The 13,963-nt window shown below is 34.0% G+C and overlaps 2 protein-coding genes across 2 annotated transcripts; one reads left to right on the forward strand and one right to left on the reverse strand.

The window, feature by feature from the left end:
- Window positions 1-1,069: 1,069 nt before the first annotated feature.
- On the reverse strand, window positions 1,070-9,034 carry HELRODRAFT_189284 (hypothetical protein). The gene is made up of 15 exons (XM_009027449.1): window positions 8,876-9,034; window positions 8,535-8,694; window positions 7,371-7,531; window positions 6,979-7,086; window positions 6,235-6,351; window positions 5,810-5,925; window positions 5,300-5,469; window positions 4,991-5,153; window positions 4,670-4,860; window positions 4,294-4,458; window positions 4,063-4,171; window positions 3,583-3,777; window positions 3,211-3,326; window positions 1,723-1,813; window positions 1,070-1,590 (listed from the first exon to the last, which is right to left on the reverse strand). The coding sequence occupies exons 1-15, from the start codon at window positions 9,015-9,017 to the stop codon at window positions 1,528-1,530; spliced, it is 2,067 nt and encodes a 688-aa protein (XP_009025697.1). The 5' UTR covers window positions 9,018-9,034; the 3' UTR covers window positions 1,070-1,527.
- A 913-nt stretch (window positions 9,035-9,947) lies between these two features.
- On the forward strand, window positions 9,948-13,710 carry HELRODRAFT_185089 (hypothetical protein). Its single transcript, XM_009027450.1, has 10 exons — window positions 9,948-10,218; window positions 10,417-10,459; window positions 10,587-10,644; window positions 10,883-10,960; window positions 11,366-11,466; window positions 11,712-11,768; window positions 11,903-11,960; window positions 12,105-12,314; window positions 12,539-12,673; window positions 13,005-13,710. Exons 1-10 carry the CDS (start codon window positions 10,080-10,082, stop codon window positions 13,362-13,364), a joined length of 1,239 nt encoding a protein of 412 aa, XP_009025698.1. The 5' UTR covers window positions 9,948-10,079; the 3' UTR covers window positions 13,365-13,710.
- The last annotated feature ends 253 nt before the right edge of the window (window positions 13,711-13,963 follow it).

Consider the following 13,963-nt stretch of genomic DNA (forward strand, 5'->3'; position numbering starts at 1 on the left):
TTTGTGAATTAATAATTGTTTTCAAATAAATGTATTTCTAATGTTTAAAAAGAAATGGTTTATTTCACAGAAAACTTTATAACAAGTAAATGATATATTTTTGATAGATATTATATTGTGAATTATCAAAATTCCCCTAGCGAACATTTTATAATTTTGAATTAGTAATTTTGAGTAAAACATTTTATTTACTGGATGGGATAAACAAAATAAATGGTATATTAACTAATTAAATGGTATATTAATTAAATAATTCAATTAATTATTTATTTAAGTTATTTTTCTAGCCGTTATAATAATGAGTATTCTGACGACGCTTCTAATTTGGTACATTTACAAGTATCGAAGATATTTCAATAAGTTTGGAAGAATAAATAGCCACATACACAACAACAACGACGACGATTTTGAATATAATTTTGATGCTGATTTAGAAGATGATTACGATGATGACGAAAGATATGAATTTGAATATGATTATGCAAGTGTTAGTAGCAGTAGTGATGATGGTGTCTGCTCGTTAGATATGGAATGGGACCACACTGGACTACACATCATAACAAGTTCTCGAGTAAACTAATTGCTTTATTTTTGCATTTTTACTTAGGTAAGTTAATTAAAATACAAAAGGTTCATTTAATTAGGAATGAATATTAGTGGTTTGTTTGTTAAAATATAAAGTATAATATTGCATCTAGTTTTACAAGACTCCGTGGCGCAATGGATAGCGCGTCGGACTTCTAGTGGTTTGAAGATGTAATTCGGAGGTTGTGGGTTCGAGTCCCACCGGAGTCGAATTTTTTTTTACGTAATAAAAGATTAACTTAATTTTTTTTATTAGGGAAGAGTTTTTTTTAATTTATAATAATTATAATAAATTTCAAAATACTCGCTTAAGTTTCGGATGTCGGATCATGCAATCCGTATGTTTCGAGTTTCAGACCTTCCTACACTCAACCAATCATCTCCACCCATGTATGACGACATAGTTGATGATGGCTACGATGACATTTGTTGCCACGATGACGTCATAACGCGGAAGAGCGAGGATGTACCAAAAACAACATAGAATTCTAATACAACTTATTTTATTTTTTCAATTACTTATTTTACTAACTACTAGCACATTATTTATAAATTCACAAATAAAATCTTGGTCTGTGAAGTCTGCCAAATATTTTTATTGAAAAATCATAAGCCGGAAAATAAATAAATAAATAAATATACAAACAAATAAATAATTGAATGAATGAATGAATGAATGAATGGATAATTATTTGATTACTTAACAGAAAATTCAATATAATAATTCAATACACAGTAAGCCATTATTTAAACACTATCTTTACTATAATTCTTTTTCTAATCACAATCATCCTTTTCATCATCATCAAAAAACAACTTTTTTTGGGAACATTATCATCACCATCATTAACAAATCTACATCATCGTTATACGCAATCGTCATCACCAATATTATTATTATTATTTTTGTTATTATTAATATCATCATCGTCGTCGTCATCATCACATTTTGGAAACAAACAGCTCTCTAGTTGGTTTCACGTACTTGTGAAACGATGGATGTACCTAGATTAAAAAAAAACAATCAAAGAACTCTACTACGAAGGCCATTCATATTTTTATTACATTGAAAGAAAAAATAATTATAAAATTATAATTAAAAGGTTAAAATAAAAGAATAATACAAATAATAATAACTTGAGTTTCGTTGAGTTTAGATTTCTGAGCCCATTGATAAAGTTCCTCGTAAACGTGACCGCAGTAAGTACCGAGAACGCTCTTCAAATGCCTGATGCGATTAGATAAAACCTTAGCTGTTAACCTTACACGCACACACACGCACGCACATATGTACACATATAAACGTACACACACATATATACGACGTACACACATTACTCATACTACGTATACATACATACATATATATATATATACATACATACATACATACATACATACATACATAAGCGTGGTTCAGCTTGCACCAATTGTTTATAAATCTTCCGCATCTGCCACGCTTGACCTACAGTCTGCCCTTCTTCGGCAATTTAGCAGCCTACACTGTACTCCACCGACTCCAATCCAACCAACAGACCTTTCCCAGGGCAACATTTTGGAGGAAGCATATAAACGCACATTCAAAGAGTTGCTTTCCTCAAGCCCTGACTCGGCGACCTCAGCTCGCTTGCTGGCAGTATCCAGCGAGGCGAGTTGTGGCTGGCTGAGATCTTTGCCCAATACGTCGGTGGGTACCAGATTGGACGACGAAACGGTCAGGACAGCCATTGGCTTCCGTCTGGGGTTGGCCGTTCAGAGTCGATATACATGCAGGTGCGGCGCGGAGGCGGATGAACTTGGCCATCATGGTCTTGTTTGTCGTTTGGGCGGAGGTCGCCAGCAGCGACATTCAGCCATAAACGATTTTGTGTGCCGACTTTTCTTCAAGGCCTCAATTCCGGTTTTAAAGGAACCGTCGGGCATTGCGGCGCACGACGGTAAACGCCCTGACGGGTGTACCTTGATCCCTTGGAGAGCCGGCAGGTGCTTGGCGTGGGACGTTACCATTCCGGGCACCTTTGCTGAGCGCTACGTGCAGCTTACTAGCAAAGAAAGCGGTTTGGCTGCAACCAGGGCATCTGACGAGAAGATCAAAAAGTACGACGGAGCTCTCCCCTCGATGGAGTTTTTACCGATTTGTATCGAGGTCCTCGGCCCCATGGACCGTAACACCTCCGGGTTTTTCAATCGAATTTGCAAAAATATCAGTATTAGGTCAGGCGATAGTAGGGAATATTTTTTTGCTATGAATAATATCTCGTGCATCCTGCAGCGGTTTTTGCGCGTCTGTGTGTTGGAAAATGTGGAGTTGAATGCCGACGGGGTTGAGTGACGTTATAGCAAATAAAATCAAATTTAGTCAGACGCTTGGCTTTTGGTGTCATTCATCAATGGTTTGGTTTTAACATACATACATACATACATACACACATACACACACACACAAACACGCACGCACGCACGCTCACACACACACACACACACACACACATACATACATACATACATACATAAATACATACATACATTACAGCATGTAAGGAACTACAAATGTGAATACACGTCTACGCAAGGTATTTTAATAATTCCCATTCCGTGTTGATCCCACATGAATCCCGCACCTACCTATCATCAAAATCCATGGCATCAACGAGCGATACGACATCGGGACGAATGACGTCGTACAAATTGTACATCTCCAACTTCATGCTCGTCACCTGATCGGGGTCCAGGTAGCTGAACTAGTCGGGGAAATAATGGATTAGTGCAAGACGGGAGGTGGATGTATGTTAAAAAGATTAATTTCAGTTCACAGCAAAACATCAACCAGCAAAATTATTGGAAAAAAATCTATCGGTTTAAAAATGATTCCGCCATCAACTTTATTAGCGCCACTATAATCATCATCATCGTAACCACCATCACCACTATCCTCATCACAATCATAACCACTAAAACTTTCATCCTCATCGTCCTCATCATCGTCATCATTGGCACCTGCAAAAGATCAGCTGATGATTCGAACAAACCGTTCAACAGGTACAAACGACAGAGATTGGTTAGAACGCGACGAACATCGGATGAACATGACAAACATGATGGTGATGGTGAGGATGACGTCATTACATTGTTGTTGCTGTTGCCGCTTAGTTGTTGAACTAACACTGTAGCTATGACACACTCTATGTGGGCCTGCGTGGTGACGTTTGTCATGAAAGTGAGTGAAAATGAGTGAGATTGAGTGAAAATGAGTGAAAATGATGAGAACGATGATAAAAAATTATATATAACAAGTATACGCCTAAGACATTGAAAGAATTTTATATTATACGAAGCAGCCAGTAAATGAATAACTAACAAAATATTACAAATGAATTTAAGTCCCAAATTAATGACATATTCAATTTTTAGTTGAAACACAACTTGATAATTTATAAAATAAACAACGAACGAACAAACAACAAAAGTGAAACGAACAAGAGATGAGTGAACAAGATCGACTGAACAGGCGTTCCAAACATAGAACTTGTTTGCGCGTTCTTTCGCGTTCAACGTGTTCATACGTTCACAAACAGCTGACAATAATCTTGAAAAAATTTGTGTATATGAATAATATTTGTGTGTGCATAAATGAAAGTATGGTTACATTGTTAGTGTTAGGAACTTTATTAGTTGTTTGTTACAAGACAAACAGGTGTAAAACGATACCTGTATGATCTATACTGATAAGCATCCACCAAAGACTCTAAATTAAACGATGATAACTTTTTCGGCTCGTTCCGAGCACGTGACTGATTTAGTAAGTAAGACGTGAATGGTGACAGTTGCATGTTTGAACTTTGTTGGAGTTTCACGAAGGTTTTAACAAGAAACCTAGAAAGATTTGATTTTAAAATTTGTGATGGCAACAAATGAATCATCTATCTAATTATTCATTCATTCATTCATTCATTCATTCATTCATTCATTCATTCATTCATTCATTCATTCATTCATTCATTCATTCATTCATTCATCCATTCATTCATCTATCCATTTACTATGTCCAATTGAAAACCATCCCATCCATCCCTGGACATGTAACCTGGCAGTCTGCAGCAAGAGAACCGACACCTCCCCCTCAGCAGTTACAGTGGCGACGATGTTTCTGTAGAAGACAGGAAGACTCGAGCCGTCCAGGTAGCCGTGCCCACCACACGACAGTCTGCACGTCTCCACAAAGTTAGCCGATTTGGTAGTTAGAAGAACCTTCATGGCAGACGACAGAGCGTGTGCCTCGATAAAAATGAAAAGTGAAGTTGTAGAAGAACAATTTTGGTGTTACACACAAACACATACACCACACATACACACACACCACACCACACACACACACACACACACAACATCAGCACAACTAAACAACCTCTCCAAGATCAGAAACATCACCCTGATCCACCATATTGGTAGCAGAAGTGAGCCACTGGTTTATGGCGGGAAAGGCGAGGCGGTACGCATAAGCAGATGATAAGATTGGAAACAGTTTGTTCTGCTGGGTCTGATAACTTACTATCTGACATTCGGCTTGGCTGATGGTGATGATGATGACGACGACGATGAGGAACACAATGATGATGATGATGACGATGATGATGATAAATTCAATAGGACACATGAAAACTATGACGAAAAGGTCTATATCATTATACACCCCCAGTTAGCACCGCCTACTAACTCATTCTGCATGGAGCACTGCAGTCTCACGCAGCTGTACCTGATGACCACTGTGATTGAGAGGCAGATGACGTAGATGGCGTCATCGGATAGATCGATGCGAGCCTGCAACATTCCTCCGTACAGCAGACGTGTGTTTGAGGGAGCCACGAAGGTTCCATCCTTCAGAACCTTTCCATTTGTTTATTTGGAGATGTTGGTGAATTAGCATCGTTTGGATTATTACTAAATGGATGCGAATAAAAGTCGATTTTGGTTTCTCCAATAAACATCTTTCACAGACAAGGTATAAATATTTAGTTTCCATTAGAGTTGTATGCTCGAAACACGACATACTACATGCATTGGTACACATCACACGCAGCACGTATGGTAGCTTTTGAGTTTCGCACGGAGAGCCATCGAGCCTGATCAGTGCGCTATAACAACGCAAATCATAGAATTTTTACCAGCTGAGCTAACAGCTGAACAACTAATCAATCAACATTACTTAACGACTGAACCAACTAACCTTGGAATACCTCATGAGCATGTTGTTTCTTGGAATGCGAACGTGACTCAACTTCAGGAAGCCATTATCGACACTGTTCAAGCCTAACTTTGGTCCTATATCACCTAGTGTAATTCCTGAAATGCCATGTCGTTATGACGTCATGTCGTTATGACGTCATGTCGTTATGACGTCATATTGCTATTATGAGGTTTTGTTACCACGTGATGTTGTCGTCATGTGATGTTGTTATCATGTGATGTTGTTAACTAGCCAAGATGTGTGGCATTATTATTTATATCACCGCCATGATATTCAGCATCGTCATCGTCGTCATATTAACCATTCATAATTTATTATAAATTTCCTTAACATCATACTGATCATCATTCCTATCATCACTACCACCATCACATCACCACAACCACATCATCATCACCACTAGCCTTGCATAGGCATATGATTGTGATCTCTGATCTGTACGAGGAATGCGTGCACACCGCGGTTCACATCGTCCGTGTACAACTGTGCCAGGATTAAGGCATAATTGGCCGTTTTGCCCACTGTATGTGTGTGTATGCGTGTAAATTCGTATGCTCGCATAGAAAAAACTTATAAGTGTACTGATTTGTAAGTAGATATATATATATATATTTTTTACAATATTCTATAAATTCTACCGAATGTTTGGCGTTAATATGTTATGGTCTATTACCAACATTTACTCGAAGTTCTGCGACCAACCGACGTAATCTAACAATCGAACAAGATCGCGAGCAGCGATTGCTCCATCTCTCTCGAGAATTAGAAGTTAAAAAGAAGGTAGTTCAAGACTTGTCGAATCAACTAACTGAGTTGTTGAGTCAATGGGATCACTGTGATGTTGATTGCATTGTCAAGAATGAACTAAACTTATGCCGGAAAGAATTAACATATTAACGCCAAACATTCGGTAGAATTTATAGAATATTGTAAAAATTATGGTCTATTACCAACATATATATATATATATATATATATATATATATATATATATATGTGTGTGTGTGTGTGTGTGTGTGTGTTTTTGTTCGTGTATGTGTTTGTTTGTAGATGTGCGTGTATTTGTGTGTGTGAGTGCATTCCTAGCAACAAACGTTATAACATCGTCATCATCATCACCTTCTCCACCAATCATCATCAGAACTAACATCCACCGATCCACCACTTAATGGAAGATATTGACGGAGAGTTGAGTATGAATTCCTCTGTTTGCGGGTCGTACGTGGCACTCGTCTCTATGCCTCGTATGTATGTGCCTAGCTCGGTTGGTTCGTTGGTTGGTTGGTTGAATGGTTGGTTCGTTTGTTAGTTGAATGGTTGATTGATTAACCAATTGAATAATAAATACATTGATTGATTGGTTAATTGATTGATTGATTAACCGATTGATTAACCGATTGATCGAGTAATTCTATCCGTTTCAATTTGTCGACGTCAATTGCCTCAGAAATGTACCAATTTACAAACAAAACTTTTAATTAATCAATTAAAAAATAAATTGACTGACCGATCCTTAAAACAATCATACCAATCGACCAACCATGACCAAGTTCCGTCTGAGCGTAGCAACCAATCATCTTGAAGCTGTCAACGAGTGGTAACCAATCACGAAGCTGTTCCTCGCTTGATTGCAACTTCAACATTGGAACGAAAACCAATTGGTGCAGTGACAAACCAGTCACATAGGTGTTTAGTACTGACCTTGAATATGATTGGTCAATAAAGTGTATTGTTAAGTTTTACCTCAAACATGAGTGGTTGATAAATTTTATTAATAGAACCGATCTTGAATGTTGTTGAAAAAACTGATCCTGAGCGTAGTTTGACGAGGAATAGTCATATTTTGATCATTGGTATGTTACCATGATCATAGCAATTTTAATTACCATCTTTTGGGACAATGTGGTTATTAAAAAAGTTCTTCTAAGTAAGAAGAATAAATGGATCTCACTCTCTCTTTCTCTCCCACCCTCTTCTCTCTCTCTCTCTCTCTCTCTCTCTCTCTTCTCTTTCTCTTTCTGTTATGACTCTTTCTTTTTCATTTCATATTTCATACACACATATACTAAGTACTTGAGGTGATTAACCTTAATCTCAAGTAGTATGCGTGCGTGCGTGTGTGTGTGTGCGCGCACGTGTATGTATGGTGTGCCTTAATTTGAAATGCTTCTAAGTAAGAGCGCTATGTGGAAATCAGTTAAGAAGACAGAAGGATGGCAATAATCAAGCGTTGATATTTAGAAGTCGTTGAGTTCTAACAGCCGACATAATCATTTAAAACAGCAAACACACACACACACACATACATGACATACGTTTAAACAAAAATACATTAAACGTCGATAGAATGAATGAATGAATGAATGAATGAATGAATGAATGAATGAATGAATGAATGAATGAATGAATGAATGAATGAATGAATGAATGAATAATAAATGAATGAATGAAATACACAAAATCATTACTAAATGCAAAATTAATGTCAACTTTCATTTGAATATTTTATTATCATCATTATCAACATCAACTACCATCATTATAATTATTGCCATCACATCATCTTCTTCTTCATCATCATCATCATTTCCATGTATGTTTTTTTTCAAACAAAAAATAACACAAAAATAACAAACACAATACGGCACATAATACAAAAACATATACACAAATACAATACGCAAATACAAACACAATACAATACCTTTGAAAATTAGTAACATCCACAGCATCAGTTAGATTGTACTTCTTACATTTCTTTATGGCTTCTACGTGCCTCCTCGTCATTTCTAAAAATAACTCCTCCCTGGTCATGTGACGAACGTCTGGCCCCCAGAGCTCAACGTCAGTGAAGGCTAACTTTTCTACTCGTTTGTTAGTAATGGATACAAAACATTAAACATTTAAAAAATATATAATGTAACAGCAACATAATAAATCAACCAATCAACTAACCAAATAAGCAGCCAATCAACCACACAATCAACCACACAATCAACCACACAATCAACCAGGCAATCATCCATGCAATCATCTGTCACTTACCTATGAACCTCCTTCTCTCAGTGGCAATTTTCCCTCCATCCAGAACATTTGTCATCTCCTCTACATCAAACGAATTCTTCTTTCTTTCAGATTCCAACAATGGATTCATCTTTTTCTCAATGTCAATAGCAGATGTCCTCATACTTTGTTAGCATAAGCTGAAAATGAAATAAAATGAACAAACAAATGTTAACTGTTTCATTTGTATCAATTGCCACTTATATATATTAATACAGGGCATGGACTGAGAGATAACCATTTCTAATGAACTCAAATATAAACACATACATGCACGCACGCACACACACACACACAAATGCTATACATAGGATAGATAAATACATATATATATATATATATATATATATATATATATATATATATATATATATAATATATATATATATGTATATATACATAAATTATAGATATATATGTAATATATGTATATATACCAGTATATAGATATCATTTCTATAGTTATATAACTAGTATTGATATTAATGTTAGGAATGCAAAATATAATTAAAATGATACACAGATTGTCATTTAGTTTTGTTACAAAAGTGATTGCTTGATTGATTGACTAGCATTCCCTCGACAATATATCAGATTACTATTAAGTAACATCATTTTTTTAATTTAATTTAAGAATTTAAGGTAAAATTAATTAAGTTTTTTAATCAAATTCAAGACATAATCATACAAAATTTTCAAATTCAGCCAACTTACAGAGATAAATTCTTCTAGTTATGATGAGAAATTCTTCAAATATAAAAAATAAGGCAATGTTATTAATATTATAAGACAATTATTCAATTAATTGCTAAAATTTGATCAGTAGAGCAAAATGAATTTAAAAATAATTAATAATAACAATTTAAAGTTTAAACTGCCCACCATTTAAACGGCTGCTTTGAGCCAAATTAAACATTTATTGCATAATTATTTTTATAAATTTTAATTTAACTAATTAAAATTTTGATTAAATAAGTGAAAAGTGTAGTTTAAGTGATTTAAGATTCTATTTAATAAACCTTTAATTTTTCATAAATTACTTATCTATGTTTTTTAAATGTTAATCAAGGGTTAAAAAATCATTGACAAATTTCGTCTTCGCGTTTTAAAATTAATCGGTTTTTATTTTAAATAATTAAAAAAATATTTCATTTTTTACATTCAAATTTAAAACAAAAAATAAAAAATGTCTTCTTGGAACCGGATTGATTTGAATAATGATCGAGTTCAGAAACTTGGTTCTCAATACAATTTTCCCCCAGTCCAGCCAATTTCTAAAATATCTTCTGCAGAGATCAGCAGACCGATTCGCAATAAGAATTCAGGTTTTTTTCATTTATTACTAATTCCAAATTAGTAATTCGTAATAAAATTTCAAATATGCAATTTATTCTAAAAGGTTACCTGCAATTAGTTAATTAAGTACATTGAAACTTTCATTTTAAAAGTTTTAAAAATGTATGCAATGAAAAAAAATAAATTTTTTAATTTAAATTAATGAAATAATAAATATTTGTTTGCAGAATATGTTCACCGTTTTGCTGGATTGGCAGTGGGTCTTGCTAGGTATTTAAATTACATTTAGAAAAAAATTTCTTGTTTAATCATTTTTATATCTTTATTTATAACTAAAATATAAAATTTGAAATAATTATAAAATATACATATATATATATATTTATATATTATAAAGTATTGCCTCTGAACATATTCTATCACATCCATGCATAGTACTAAGGAGACAATGTCAGGTACACCTTTATTTTATATTTTAAACTTAATCTTAATCATTTATTTAAATCATTTTCAAAATAATTTAATTACATAATTTAATATAATATGCATTTAAATTCTGTAAATTTTTTTTAAAAGTTTAATTGCGTTATTATTTTCTGCCAAAACTAAATGAAAACATGTCAGAAATTGACAAAGTTGTTATGTAATTATATTTTAATTAGTCTCATTAACTTTTTTTTTATCCATAATTAGGTGCATAACACATCAGCAAGGTCACACCTGACACCCTTTACACTATTCCCCACCATTTACTATCTACAACGCCACCAAGTGACGTTTTTAATTTTTCTACTTCTTAAATCATAATAAATATTGTTTACTTAACTTTATGTGTAAAAAGATTTTTTTTTATAATACGTTGAAATTTTGAATTGTATATCTCTTTTCTCTAATTACCATTTTGTTGATGGCACATGCTCAAATTTATCTGTCAATTATATCTCTGTTAGTGAATTCACCACAGTGAAGTCATCTCTATCGTCATTGTCATCTGCTTTATCATCTGCTTCATTGTTACATTTGTCCTATCACATTATTAGCATTTTCTTTTAGGTAAAACATCGCTTTGAAAATGTCTGCAATTATAATCTTTGTAGATGATATTCATTATCATATCACAATCATCATATTATCATGAAATTCATTTGCGTAATCACATCATCGTTACATCATCAGAGTGTCACATCACTATGGAAAGGTATAGGAAGTACATTGATGGTTAAAGGGATTGCTGTGGCCAGTGAGGCAACCATTCATGAACTAACCCCACTGCCCAAGTATGCAAGTTATTTTTAGGTTGTGAATGTCTTTATAATTGTAATAAAATTTATCAAATCACAAATTCACTGATTTCATGTATTACTATTTCATTTTGATACTCTTAAATACATATCTAAATAGAAATGGGCACAGTTATACAAATACGTATGCAAGTACACGCATATACATATACATTTTACACATACATACATACCTACATATACACATGCACACATACACATATTCATACATGTGTGCATAGGGATATAAACAGACACTGTTCATTGAAAAAGATGGCTGAACACATTCTGCTTAAAGGGTATTTATCAGTTTTTGTAATCATTTATTAATTAAATATAATTAATGTAATTAATAAATCAATTAGTCATTTAATTAGTTAATTTATCATTTTATTTATTTATACCAACTTAAAAATTTTTGGTGCAATAACAGGTTGGCATTCATCATTGTGACACCATTTTTTGCTGCAAGCCTAGTTGAAACTGTCCAGGTTGATTAGTTTGCCGACGTTTTTCTTATACATGCTTCGACTTTTAAGCCTGATTTCCTCAATCAGTGCACCATTTTAAAATTGTGAAAATAGTCTTTAACATTTTTGCGACTTTTTTTAAAATTTTCCCACCCCTTGTTCCAGTCGGAAATAGCCTGTGAGAAGCCCGGTGTATTCGACTGCATTATTGAAGGTTTCGCTCGTCTTGCAAGCTTCACGTCGTCGACACCCACTCGCCTGATACCAATCTGGAAACTACTGATACCCACCGCCATCTTTGGTGTGGCTCATTACATCATCGCCTCTCTTGCTATGTACAGGGTGTCTGCTTCTATGAAAGCAGAAATTGAAAGGGTTATTGTTCTGGATAATTTTTTGGGAAATGGTTCATAGAAAATTATATTTTTCTATTGATTTCTTTATAATTTTTTCTCCTTTCAAATTATGGCATGTTTATGAAAACATATTTGTAATTCTCAAGATATGGACTGTTTGGTATAATGTATTTTTATAATTTTTCATATACAGGCTGTAGAAATTAGATTATAATATTTTTAATTTGATTTAAATTCCTACAGAGTTCTGACGATGCGGCTGAGAGAACGATATATGAAGTACACTACCCTGAACTTGTGGCTACCTTCACTGGCAACTTACTGGCCGACACTATCCTGTACCCATTTGAAACCGTACTGCACAGATTGTTCTTGCAGGTGCTCTGATTTCATTGTTGTTGTTGTTATTGTTGTTGTTGTTGTTGTCGTCATCGTCGTGTTGTTTGCCTTTTTTTTGATGTTGTAGTATTATTATTGGTTTAAATGTTTAAATGTTTTTTTATGTGATGAATCTATGTATAAAACGTATTTGTAATGAATGAAATATGTTTCAAAAATACTTTCAGAATCTATGTTAATGCCGGTTTTAATTTTAAATATGGCTTTAACGATAAACTATTTTCACGTTACATTAATTGTTATTGAATTTTAAGTTTACATTAGGTATAATTAGTTAATTAATTTTTTTAAATGCTGTCCATCGTGTCAGGGGACTCGGACGATCATCGACAATACCGACACGGGACTCGAGGTGGTTCCTATTATGACCAGGTATGAAGGGGTGTTCGACTGTTACACGACGATTCTTGAAGAAGAAGGAATGTCGGGATTGTACAAAGGATTTGGAGCTCTCATCCTCCAGTACGGACTGCATATTGCCATTTTAAAGTTAACTAGGTTCATTTTTGAGTTGCTGTCCAGTGGTAACAATGATGCATCAAATAAGGTCAGGCATGCACCTTCCACTTCGTTTGGCTCCCAGCAGTTCTCCAATGTTCCTTATGACCCTTCCTTGCAATACCGTGGCAGAGATTCCAGATTTGGAAAGTCAGATGGAAATATGTTTTGAATTGTGTCTGCTCACACAGCTTTTGTTTTTAATTGTTTATGAATTTTTCTTTCAGTTCTTTCATTTTTTAAAAATATCTTTTTTTTAAATTAGAAGCAATCTTCTCCATGTTGTTAAATTATTTTCATTCAAGAATGACAAACAAACGTTAATGTATTTGTAAAGAAAGTTTTTGAGAAATTCAATTCCTTTTGTTGTCAATATAACAGTTTTGTTGAAGCGTCGTTGGACACAACTTGTTCACTATTTGTGTATGAATAAAGTCAGTATTTGCTATTAGTATCGTACAATTTATAGTACGGTCAATGAAATTTAGAAAATTTTAGCGTAATAATTGAAATAAAGCACTCGAACGTGAGAATGACTTGCGTCGCCTTGTGATGACTAACGTTCAATTTCCAACTGCCAACAACTGTTGGGTTTTATAAATGTAAAGCAAAGTCAGTACCAAATGTTAACTTGAAAGAGTAAAAAATTTTAAATAAAAATCTCTTAAAACTTCAAATAAACGTGATTAATTCCTATTTGTTTACCTCATAACTAATCATTTTCTGAAAATATCTTAACATCATCATATCATCTTACTTACTAATATTAAC

Source organism: Helobdella robusta (genome assembly GCF_000326865.2).
Source record: "Helobdella robusta unplaced genomic scaffold HELROscaffold_5, whole genome shotgun sequence".
NCBI classification, from domain to species: domain Eukaryota; kingdom Metazoa; phylum Annelida; class Clitellata; order Rhynchobdellida; family Glossiphoniidae; genus Helobdella; species Helobdella robusta.

Bases quoted from the DNA above. Each gene is read 5' to 3' on its own strand.
- HELRODRAFT_189284 (XM_009027449.1), bottom strand. From the start codon at position 9,017: ATGAGGACATCTGCTATTGACATTGAGAAAAAGATGAATCCATTGTTG. The intron at 8,695-8,875 runs GTAAGTGACAGA...ACAAACGAGTAG, and splicing joins TGAGAGAAGGAGGTTCATAG to AAAAGTTAGCCTTCACTGAC. The intron at 5,470-5,809 runs GTTAGTTGGTTC...ACAAATGGAAAG, and splicing joins TGCTCATGAGGTATTCCAAG to GTTCTGAAGGATGGAACCTT.
- HELRODRAFT_185089 (XM_009027450.1), top strand. From the start codon at position 10,080: ATGTCTTCTTGGAACCGGATTGATTTGAATAATGATCGAGTTCAGAAA. The intron at 10,219-10,416 runs GTTTTTTTCATT...ATTTGTTTGCAG, and splicing joins GATTCGCAATAAGAATTCAG to AATATGTTCACCGTTTTGCT. The intron at 10,961-11,365 runs GTGACGTTTTTA...TTACATCATCAG, and splicing joins ACTATCTACAACGCCACCAA to AGTGTCACATCACTATGGAA.